This window comes from Mesoplodon mirus (genome assembly GCF_964341445.2).
Source record: "Mesoplodon mirus genome assembly, chromosome: 14".
Taxonomy (NCBI): domain Eukaryota; kingdom Metazoa; phylum Chordata; class Mammalia; order Artiodactyla; family Ziphiidae; genus Mesoplodon; species Mesoplodon mirus.
Genome location: NC_138990.1, coordinates 11042225 through 11054464, shown reverse-complemented (window position 1 = coordinate 11054464; position 12240 = coordinate 11042225). Strand labels below are relative to the sequence as shown.

General features: G+C 42.9%; 1 protein-coding gene across 1 annotated transcript in view; it reads right to left on the bottom strand.

Annotated features, from left to right (window-relative positions):
* Positions 1–2189: 2189 nt before the first annotated feature.
* The window catches only part of RMND5A (required for meiotic nuclear division 5 homolog A), a 53245-nt gene continuing 43194 nt past the window's right edge, over positions 2190–12240 (bottom strand). The window contains exons 7-9 of the mRNA XM_082642550.1: positions 10589–10691; positions 8127–8281; positions 2190–6878 (exon numbers count right to left, since the gene is read on the bottom strand). Coding sequence (XP_082498676.1) covers positions 6815–6878; positions 8127–8281; positions 10589–10691 — 322 coding nt within the window. The 3' untranslated portion in view covers positions 2190–6814. The remainder of the gene's footprint in view (positions 6879–8126; positions 8282–10588; positions 10692–12240) is intronic.

Here is a 12240-nt window from a genome sequence, read left to right as displayed (position 1 = left end):
TTCCTCCCAGTGCCTGGCGCTTAAAAAAAAAAAAAATTCCAGGGCTTCCCTGGTGGCGCAGTGGTTGAGAGTCCGCCTGCCGATGCAGGGGACACGGGTTCGTGCCCCGGTCCGGGAAGATCCCACATGCCGCGGGGCGGCTGGGCCCGTGAGCCATGGCCGCTGAGCCTGCGCGTGCGGAGCCTGTGCTCCGCAACGGGAGAGGCCACAGCAGTGAGAGGCCCGCGTACCGCCAAAAAAAAAAAAAAAAAAAATTCCGTGTTGAATGACTGAAGGTGTCATTCCATGATAGGTTAAATACTTTCTGCATTTAACAGGCACACAACTGCTTAAGTTACTAATGGATTCTATTGCACAAGCCAGTATTTAGCTTGAAGCACTTTGCACTTTTCTAAGCTGGAAGGAAGCATAGCTAAGGAGATAGAAAATTCCCTGACACACATGAGCCCTTGCTTAGGCAGTGCTTCTAATGTTCAGGAATATTACATTTGCTAGCATGGAAGGCTCGCGGGAGCATAACACCCTGCTGCAAGGAAAAGGTTTTTTGGAAAAAGAAAAAATACTTTCTATCATACATGCTGACAGGTTTCAGTGAAGCTTTGTGAACGGATCATTACACTACTGTCCCTTAATGCAAGGCTGGCTGGCTTGCCTAACCACCCAGCCATCCATCCATCCAGCCATGCATGCGTGCATCCATTCATGCCGGGCCTCGCGGCTTCTTGGCCCTCAGCATTGAAAGCGCAGGATCCTAACCACTGGACCGCCGGGGAATTCCCAGTGCAAGGCTTTTTAAACAGTGGATCCCGACCCATTAGAGTCATGAAATCAATTGTCTTGACGAGCATTAACCAAATAATAAAAAATATCAGAGCGCACCACACATAAGCATTAAATGAGTTCTGTAAAACTTGTTTCAGAGCTATAAACCTTTATGTGTATATGGGGTTACATTAATTTCTTACTGAGTGCCAGAAAAATAGTTAGGAAAGCGTGTCCTCTGGGAAGTGACATTTGTGTTTGCTGGGATATTGTTTATCATCAAGCTTCTCTACTGGGAGTTGAGGGTGAGAAGCATCAAGCTGCTCATCTGAAGGTACATTTTCAGTCTTTACTCTGCCATGACAAAAATCTGTTATTTTACATCTTTGGTGCTCAACCTTCCCCATTTGGAGAGGGGTGGAAAATGCATTTTGCCAGGCTGTGAATACAACAAACACTCCCTCAATTACCTGGATGCCTAAAGAAATACACTGATTTCTAAAATAACCATACTAAAAGAGAGTTCAAAGCACACTCAATTTAACTTTTCTTGATGACTCTGGACTTAGTCATCGGGGTAAATTTTGTTCAGTACATGTGATCCTTACCTGCCACATTTAAGAGGAAGGATACTGCATAAAATAAGGGAGCATCCAAGAAGCTCCTCGTGAGGGAAGCCAGTCTTCTCACGAGCATGCAGATGTGGATTCATCAGGTCTGGGCTGAGGCCTGGGATTCTGCATTTCTCACAAGCTCTCAGGTGATGCCAAGGCTGCTAGAGACCGAGCACACTTTGAGTCTGGAGAGCCCCAAATGCAGGGACAGGTGGTGATGCCAGGCCGCATCTATACCCCCTGGACCACTATCTCCAAATGCGGCTGAGTGGAACCCACCCTGATTCCCCTAGGTAGAAACATTCTGAAATTTCAGATGAGAATGAGTCTTTCTCTCTGAGAAAACATACGGAAGCAGCACAAATAGATCCTCGGTCTCTGCCACCTTAGTGTGTCGCGGTGAATGACGAGACAATTTGTCCTCTGTTCCTGATTGGCAAAGCTGGGTGTTCACGCCCCACTCCAGCAGCAGCCTGGGCAGAGCTGTTTCCAGACCCCTCTTCCCAGTCACACGCTATTCACTTGGTCAGAGGGTCCCAGGCATCCACAGGATGAGTATGAGGGGCAGGAAGCTGTAAACATTAACCCAATTCCCCCCTTAGGAACTGGGGACAGTGCCCAGCCACCTCCTCTTCTCACACTGCTGGTGGCCCAGAAACAGGATGAGATGGTGACAAAGTTATTTGCTTAAATTCTTTACATGCAGACCCTCAGCAAATACAGACAGCGATGTTCTCTTACCTCCATACTCCCTCCCTCCTACCTCTGGCACCTGTCACATTTATACAGACTGGTTCCACAAAACACTTTTCAAATGTGCATTTCTTTTTAATTTTTAAAAATATACACAGGAGAAGCCATGTGTTTTACATAGGAATACACACATTAACAAAGCATTTCTTATAGTTTTCCAAAACTCTATTATATCAGTCTGAGATTTATAAATTAAATATATCAGAACCTTTTAAGTTAAAATGATATCCCTGAAACTACTGGATATGCTAGACTTGTCTCAAGATCAAATGAACAGAGAATGTGAATATGGTTTGTGTTAAATAAGGTTTATTGTTAGCTTTATTGCCTATAGTCTATAAGATGCAACTTTATTGTGCCTTTGCAAACAGGATACATTTCTTAAAAAAACTGATCAAAATTTTCCATACATATAGCTCTATATGATAGATTACAGTGCAACACTATTGTTACATAATTATAGAAATACTATAGAACCCAAGAGCACAGGGTAAGCAAAAGAAATACAATCCTGAGCCATCTGAACAAGATGATTTGATGAATCCTTTTAGTATAAGTCTAGAAAACATGGAGGAGGGCAAAAAAATACATGCACACTGCAGTCAGGAGCAAAATACATTAAATACCTGTTCCTTGCTAGACACAGGTGGGGGTAATGGTGAATTTCAGACACATGCACACTCATTCACGCTCCCATTTTCTTCTCCTAGCTTCCCTCCCGTCCCCGATACATTCACTCCCACCCCTTCCCAAAAGAAAAGATCAGGCACTAAGTCCTCGTGAGCCCCACCTCTGCCTTGCTGGAGAACATTAAAATAAGAGTGTAGGCCATCACCCATAACATGAAACAAAGCATGTGCTGTAAGCCAGTTCCAGCTGCTTCTGCCTCTTTGGAAGTAAATGAAGCATATGCTCACTACAGTTTCAAACTGTAGAGGGAGATGTCTTGAAAACTAAACTGTTTTCTCTCCCTATGTCTTGAAGTAAAATCAACAGCGGAAAAACTCGCCCTAAAACTAACTGCCTCATCTGCTATTAAAATACATGTGTCATTCCATTTTTGGTATCTATTCAATTACCGTTAAGAACAGTTCGTGAAGTTTGTACCTGCTTATGGTAAACACCAATGTACTACATAAAACCTGCCAGAGCTGGACAGGCTTATGAAGCGCCAAACCTTCTGTTGTGTTCCTTGCTAACATTCCCCCAAGACCAGAGCATTCTAGTGTTACCAAAGATAATGTATGAAAAGTAATTAAAGGTATTTGGTTTGTGTCTTCACCCTACACATCCTAGTGATGAAATTAACCAAAACATGCCTCCATGCCTTCCCTGAAAATAACCTGAGTCAGCTGACTAAGCAGACTGGCCAGCCTGACTGTCAATCCACTTAATCAGAGGTTGAGCTGGAAAACCAGAGGGCTAATGTCTACCAGCAGCTTGTCTTGTGCAGACAAACCAAGAGTTCTTGGTTTTTGCAGTATCTACTGTCCCAAAGGCTGAAACCACCGAGGTGGAAAATAACTCACAGCGTAAAATATACTGAACTTAAACTGCATAACCTGTGGGACTACCTGGAGAGAAAGAAGGATCCTCATTCCCCCACAAAATGTGGCGTGGGGTTTAGTGTCTCTGTATACATCAGCTGCTATACAAAAAGCAAAACAAAAGATTTACTTCATAATCTCCTTAGTTTCAATCAAATGCTCATACACCCACAAAATACTCACACACCCTATGAATATGAGGTGGCTCTTTTCTTCGAAATTTTAAAAATCAAGAGGCACCAATACCCGTTCATTTATATATTAGAAGTATCATATAATCACCACTAAAGCAACAGAAATGGCATTTGTGATGATCACACAAAGGAGAAAAAAAGGTCAAAAGACAACCTTAGCCACTGCACTTCAGGTCTGTCCTTGAAAGCACAGATGCTCTAAATCAGAATCTAAGAATCTGATAAGGTTTTACTGGTTTAGCAGAGTCCCATGGCCTTTGTCCATGACTGGTAAATGGAAATGGTTTCCTAAAGAAATTTAAGAAACCACTCTGAAATTCTGTTTTCAATGGACATAATTAGTCTGACTGTAAAAACCTTGGCTCTTTTTCACGACCTTTTGCAAGAGGAAGCAGAGAGCGACGAAGCGCGTCCTCCCGCACAGCTGACCCACGGCCTCGGTAATGACATGGTCCTGACACCAGCGGTGAAGGTGTTACTAGAGCAGAAAGGGCAGCACGTTTTATTTCAGCATCTTTGGTTAAGGCCTGGCCTCTTCAAATCCACCTCTCTCCTTCACATTTAGTCACCGGTGAATTTTAAGTCCATGCATTTAATTAAAGAAGGTTACAAGACATCATTTGCACGTTAAATTGTCAGGTCAATAGAGTTTCAAATTTTTGGCCCAAACCCTGCCCAGGGGGACCCCAAGGACCTTGCACAGGAAGCTGTAAAATCAAACGCTTCCATTAAAGCATATTCTGTCTAAAGTTTCATGAGCTGCACAGAAAACTGTCAACAGGATTTCCAACACGGGGACAGGGACAGAACAGAGCTCTCTCCTGATTTTCTCCTTGAAACTGGCCTGAGCCAGCTGTGTGAAGGGTCTGGCCGCCAACAGACATTGACCACCAGCCTCTGGAGCAATGTCTGTATTGTTCCAACCTTATGTAAAGCCTAAATGTTGTGCAGGTATTTGAGGTGGAAAGGTGAGAGTAAGTTGTAACTAAAACTAAAACTACATCTGGCCTAGTGAGAAAAAGGTAAAAAAAAAAAAAAAAAAAAAAAGACACTCTGGGTTTCATTCAAAGGAAAAAATAACATAATAAAGCAATTTCACATCCTCGGCCAGAGTGTCGCCTGGAGTTCTCTACCTTCTCCTGGAGTCCAAGGAGCTTCTCTCTGCTCCCTTCCCTCACTGTGTTAGCGGACAGAGGGTGCCAACAGGAAAGCCATGAGGCTGAGCCGGAGGCTGGGCACAGCGAGCGGCTCGGCAGGCCAATCGATCCCTGGCTAAGCCCCCCAGCACACAGTGACTCCTGCCATCAGCCTGATCACACACAGCAATCAAGCAGTACCCCTTTCCTTTACAGACAAATCCCCGTTCCCTCAGGTGAACATTTCAGGATAAACCATCCAGGCTAGGATACACTACAGCAAATGTTGCCCGTTTCCAATTAACTTAGCACCAAATCTGGTATCTCCCTCCCCCGCAAACGAAGTCAATCTGCAGTTTAAAATGTGAAGCGTCACATTTCTCTCTGCTTCTGTGTATTCTTCTTTCTTCATTTTCTCATGAAAGTTTTCCTCTATTGATATTCAGTTCCGTGTCAGATGACACAGAGTTGCAAAGTATTTGGTGATTTCCATATGACGTTCTTCTCAAAATGAAGTAACTTCATGGGTTTAAGTCAGAATTATGTCCACAGAAGTCTTTTCCATGTAGTTCAGCATACAGAGAAAGACTCTTACACATGGCTATTTTTGGACAGTGCATTAAATGAAGATACCTCACAAGAGAAAAGATCATAATCTGTATCCATTAGAATAATATACAGATTCACAGTCAATGAGATGATATGCTTTGCAGAAGAGAGGCATTGAACAGTATACTATTCAAATACAAAAACGGCAATAAACATATTCTGCACTACAGAAAATCTGTTAGCTTCTAAGTTTCAGGGTTGAAAGTGATGAGTCTGGTAACTGCATTTTAGGACTGGAACATGCTTCTTCCCCTCCAGATACACAATGTTTGATGCTGGTGCACATAGATATATACACACACATATATATATACATACACGCAACACTGTGCCTGCAATGATATACAAATGCAATATAAACAGCCGAGTCCTGAAAGCAGATTTTAGAGAAGAGGGCTACCAAGACCAAGAGAGCAAATATCAACTTAAGAACACTTCTAACTTCACAATTTTGTTTTATTGAACACTCTTTTAAAACAAGCACCTCTTGGCAATAAAAGCAAAGAAACAATATTACTGCTTCCACTCTGTTCTAGTGGAAGACTGCTCACACCAACCTGCTAATAAATTGGTGATGGAATTTTATAACAGGCAGCCTGCTGGGGCTACAAGCAGACCTCAGATGCAGGTCTGCTGACTTCTTGGTGAGAGCTGCAGCAGAGGACAACATCAAAAAGCAAATTTGGAATCTATCACAGCTCTCTTCCTTAAGCACAAAAACCCCTGCAAATTAGTTTCATAACCACAATTCAGGTTTTCAAACTTTTTCTGAAGAATTTTCATTTAATTATGTACATGTAACAGGAAATAAAACTTTTTCACAAACATTCTCAAGGCTTACAGTTATCAGGAGAATGACAAAAGTAAAAGCAGGAGAGATATTAAACACATGGCAGGAAGGTAAATTTCTGTTTCTGCTCTTAAAAAGTAAAAAAATCACCATATAATTAAGTACAAAAACCTGCATTGAATGACAACTGCTGGTGTATTTACTTGATCAGAAATGAAGACCAAGAATATAATAAAGCCCTATGATAATATTCATCTGGCGCACTCCCCTCAGTGTGTATACACTAAAATGTTGGCAAAGTTTCCGGAGCATTAGCTTATATAAACATGGGAGTCCTTGGTTAGCTGCATTAAATGGAACGTTCTCTCGATTCAGTTTCACTTACAAATTGCAAACTAAAGTTATTTCTTCAGAAAAATATCTGTTTGGCATCCCCTGGACTTTGTTCCATTGGACAATATGGACATTTTAATCTAAAGACAAGAAAGAAAACATTAAATCAAGGAACAGGATCAGTACTGAGCATTCAATTTTTACCTAGTTATAGAGTCTTTAACAATTACACACATACACACGTCTGTTTTTTGCTTTGAGGATTAACTGTGCTTTCCCTTAATGTAACAGCCAAGCTTTGAAGGGTCACAAAGAAACACCATCCAAGCCAGACGCTAAACTTCAAGGCTCTTCTTCAGTGGAAATCAGTGAAAACTATTTTGAAAACAAAGACAACTGTTCTGAAAATTGCTTTTGGGGTTTCAGAAGTAAATCCAATTTTTCTTCTCCAAGGTTTAGCTTATACCGATCTCAAAATGACTTTCAGAGGTACTGGTGTCACAATCCACTCACATGCAGCAAATCTGATGCCAGCTGCTAAGCCTACAAGGCATGCAGCCTACCCAGAGCAGCCTACATGCCCTGTCGTGGCACACAATACCCTGCAGTGGCACATGAAACCAGCATGGTCTGAACCAAGATCAAGCTCTGGCTTCAAGTCACCACCTACCTGCACTCCCAGGGTTTCTGGGAAGAACATGAACAGCTTCAGGGCCTTCTCTTAAAAGAAAGACTTCACCATAATGGGTCTGAAATGAACTCCAATGAGAAATTTTGTAGTTGCCTTAGCTAGAAATAGGGTTTTGAGACTGTACTTTTAAATTTGGGTTCAACATGTATAGAAATTATAAATGTATATACCTGTTGAATTACAATTCTGCAAATTTATAAATCCCATATAGATACGGTAATTCACTTCATAGTAACAAAAGTTAAATGCTCATCATCAGGGAGCTGGTTAAATAAATTATCACATTTCCATATGACAGAATAATCTACAGCTTTAAAAAAGAATGAGGGCTCTTTCTACACCATAAAAAAATCTCCAAGGTGTATCACTAAGTGAAAAAAAGCAAAGTTCAGAACAGTGTATAGTATGCCTACCATTTGTGTAAAAGGGAGGGGAACGGCCTTGATGACAATGTACCACCCACCCAAAAAGTTGAGTTAAAGATCATGCTTATAAATCTAATCAATAAATTCACGAACAAAGACTAATAAAGACTGAGAAAAGATACCACCCACTAAACTAAATAAGTAGTTAAGAAATCTATTTATTTCTAAATTCTAGCTACATTTATTTATCCTTGTTACTTATCTTCCCACTAAGTTCCAAAAGACTATTTGTTTCTTTTTTTTTACTGCCATTGAAAAAGTCAAACACTTACTTGCTACCATTAAACATTTTATTCAGGGCATCTCTTGATATAATATGACCACAGACCAATTTCATGGGTGGATTGTTATCTGTTGTTTGCTGACGAAGAATAGGACAGGCAAATATTGAGTGGTACCAGCACTTTTTACCAAGGTCCACTTCAATCTGTTTTTTAAAAAAGGTAAAAGGCTCAAGTTATATTACAGAAAACCATCCACATGTCAATACGTGCTCTGCAGCAAAGAACATTTATCAAACCTACTCATCTGAAGGTACCTTTTTACAGCACTCTTCTAAACTAACCAAAGATGGACAGTCTTTGGGATTCAAAGTATTACCTCATAATTCTAAATTATTATTATTATTTTTTTTTAATATATTTTTTTTTAAACCCACATTTGTTTATTTATTTTTTATTTTTGGCTATGTTGGTTCTTCACTTCTGTGCGAGGGATTTCTCTAGTTGTGGCAAGCGGGGGGTCACTCTTCATCGCGGTGCGCGGGCCTCTCTTGTTGCTGGAGCACAGGCTCCAGATGCGCAGGCTCAGTAGCTGTGGCTCACGGGCCCAGTTGTTCCGCGGCATGTGGGATCTTCCCAGACCAGGGCTCGAACCCGTGTCCCCTGCATTAGCAGGCAGATTCTCAACCACTGCGCCACCAGGGAAGCCCTCTAAATTATTTTTAACACTACGTATCAACCCAAACTCTGATGCCTGAGAGCAAGAGTCAAAGGCAAGGCAACGCTCTAGAAGTCAAATACTCTCGAAAATTCATCAGGATATATCGAAGAGTAAACCCACCAGCAATCCTGACTGTTTTTACAGGACCCTTAGCTAGGTGATACAATTCAGTGTGATAATCCCTTTAAAGGCAGACTAAACATTGTTTACTGCTGTGTGGGCTTCAGATCCAGATCTTTTTCATGTTTTATGTGTAATTGTCCAGAGAAACAACCTGAAACAAGGGCTTTAAACTAAAGTTCAGCAGGAGAATTCACAACCCATCCATCTGAGTTCACAGAGCTTGTATCGGCTATCTCTCTTTGCAGTGAACAAAACAAAGGCTATGAAATCACCTTAGCACAGTGGTTAGCACAGGACAGACGCTCCACAAACATCAGTTCTTTCTGTTTTCTTTCCTTTTAAATCTAAAATGGCTGTATCAACATAAAAGTCTATTGCTCAGATTCTTTCAAGAAAGGTGGCAAAGTGTAACAATAATCCTGAGAAAAAATGACCAGATCATCCCCCCCCGCCCCCCTGCAACCGTTTATTACCCTGACACACAGGCTTTGGGTGAATTCAGATTTCAGTGTGCTTCGTTCTAGTGTGCAAGTGTCAAAGATACTGACAATACACCTGGGAAACTGCCAGGTTCTTGCAGGCACCTGCCTCAGCCAAGCGAGTGAAGGCTCAAGTTCTTTTCGCTTGCTCAGATGAGCGGTAGCCCTGCAGGGTACTGCTCGTGTCCCGACCACGCTCAGGACTGGCAGTGCACCTGCGCCTTTCATCAGGACAGATCTCTGAGAAGCTGGGGCAACCAACCGACAGTTACCAGCTGGAAGAACAGGGTAATTGCAGATAAACGTGTGCACAGGGGTGGCAGAAAAAAAGCAAAAAGTCAAATGCATATTGTAGCCCTTTAGGATCTGTGACCAAGTCATGACAGGAATGATAATCCCTGTCAAAGTTGCAGTGCCTGTCAGAGGCCTGATGGAAACATACGCACACGATGACCTCTGTTATTGCTCCATGTCGTAACTACTATGGCAACAAAACCTGACTACCTACTACGTGTCCTGTATTATTCTAAGCATTCCTCTGTTACCTTCAGCCTTTAATAGCCCCATAAAGAGAAGGATGGTCCCCTTTCAGAGGTGGACAAACTACTGCTTTGAGAAGTTAGACAGTTGGCAAGTGACTGGAGCAGACGTTTAAAACCATGGCCCAGTCCATGACAACAGTGGACACACAGCACGGGAGGGCCACTGATGACCGCAGGTGTCACTGCGACGACCTTTAACAGCTATGCACTTATTTTAATTGGTATTAGAAAAATATAACCAGCACAAGCCCGTGATCTCATAAATATCAATGTTTCAGACAAAACTAAATCGAGTTGACTCACTGCTTTCATATTTTAAAAAGTTCACAGTACGAGTGGTTTAGCAACTGCACTTAGAACATACCACACGCTGCAGTATATCCACCCTCCCCACTTCTGATGCTTTCCTTCATTAGCTGTCACTGCCACGCTAAGTCAAAATGGTAAGAGAGCTCCTCCAGCGCCTCCAAAATGTACTAGCTCCCCACTTCTACTGTTTAATCATGTCTACATACACATAAAAGGACCCCTGTCAAAAGGCTACAATAATGTTCCCTGATTGAAAGGCAAGACAGGCATTGAAAATCCTTAACATCCACGTTCTTCTAATGACAGGAGAGGTAATAACTAACAGAAAATGGCACTCACAGGTAATTCATCTTTCTGGTTCCAGACTCCAGTGCACTGCCTCTGTTCGATCACAGCTTTGATATTAATTAAAGCTGGCAGCGCCACACAACCTGCTGAGAAACTGGGAAGGCAGAAGAGGAAATGTTAATGCCAGGCCAGGTGTCAGAAAGCTTGGTCCTAGGAAACGCCAACTCCTCCAGACTCCATGCTATGTGCAGAGGACCCCGGCCATTGGATTCAAAGCATTACAAAGCCCTCTATTTTGCGTGCGCGCACGCACACACGCAGTCTTACAGTTTACAAAACCACCAGGTTTAATAAGCTCTGCCTACCGGTCATTAATGGCATTCTTTTTTTTAAAAATTATTTTATTTTATTTTATTTTTGGCTGCATTGGGTCTTTGTTGCTGTGCGTGGACTCTCTCTAGTTGGGGCGAGCAGGGGCTACTCTTCATTGCAGTGGCTGGGTTTCTCACTGCAGTGGCTTCTCTTGTTGCGGAGCAGGGGCTCTAGGCACGCGGGCTTCAGTAGTTGTGGCACGTGGGCTCAGTAGTTGTGGCTCACGAGCTCTAGAGTGCGGGCTCAGTAGTTGTGACGCACGGGCTTAGTTGCTCCGCGGCATGTGGCATCTTCCTGGACCAGGGCTCGAACCCGTGTCTCCTGCATTGGCAGACGGATTCTTAACCACTGCCAGGGAAGTCCATTAATGGCATTCTTAACATTAATGACACTCTGAAACATTTTCTTGCACAGTTCCTTCCAGACCCAGATCACCCCTGTACAGGGCAGAAGCACCTTTCTCATCTAGAAGTGCTGGCAGTCAGCTCTCCACTGAGTCCCCCTTCAGGACTGTCCTCATTTGGAGAAAGCGACCTGACCAGGGACACGTTCGATGACCGCTCCACCTGAGGATACAAAAGTTGCACCAATCTGGGACAACTGCACAGGCCACTGCAGCTCCAGAGCTCCGCAGGGGTGGACCGAGGCCTCTGGTGCGACCGCATCACAGTCCAGCTTCTCCCTCTGACCCTGCTGCCTTCACTCCCCACAGGGGCTGATCCCAGTACACTTCCTGCACGTGGGTCTCCGCTCATTTCAGAGTCTGTCCCAGAGAACCAGACCTGCAGCCCCACCACACCTTACAGTTTAACTGCACGAGTCTGTCTCCTCCGTTCAGGCGCAGCCCCTATGGAACGCAGGCTGAGCCTTATTCATGTCTGTGTCCCACACAATGCCTGGCACGCAGCAGGGATTCAAAACACCGGAGGAGCCAAATAAATAGAAGAGCTAAAAAGGTTCGTTTTTTGGCTGCGCGCCGCAAGGCACATGTAGGATCTTAGCTCCCCGACCAGGGATCGAACCCGCGCCCCCTGCAGTGGAAGCAGAGTCCTAACCACTGGACCGCCAGGGAAGTCCCTCCCCAAACAGTTATTGCTTAAAACTGGTTCTTAAACCTTTTAGATCTCAGGACCCCTTTACCGGCTTAAACATTAAGGATCTCAAAGAACATTTAGTTTTGTGGGTTATTCTATCATTATTTATTGTATTAGAAATTAAAACTGAGAATTAAAATATTGATTAATCACTTAAAAACAAAAAACATGTTATAAATAACAGTCTCACAAAAAATAACTGTATTTTCCAAACCAAAAACCTGAGAAGAGCAGCAC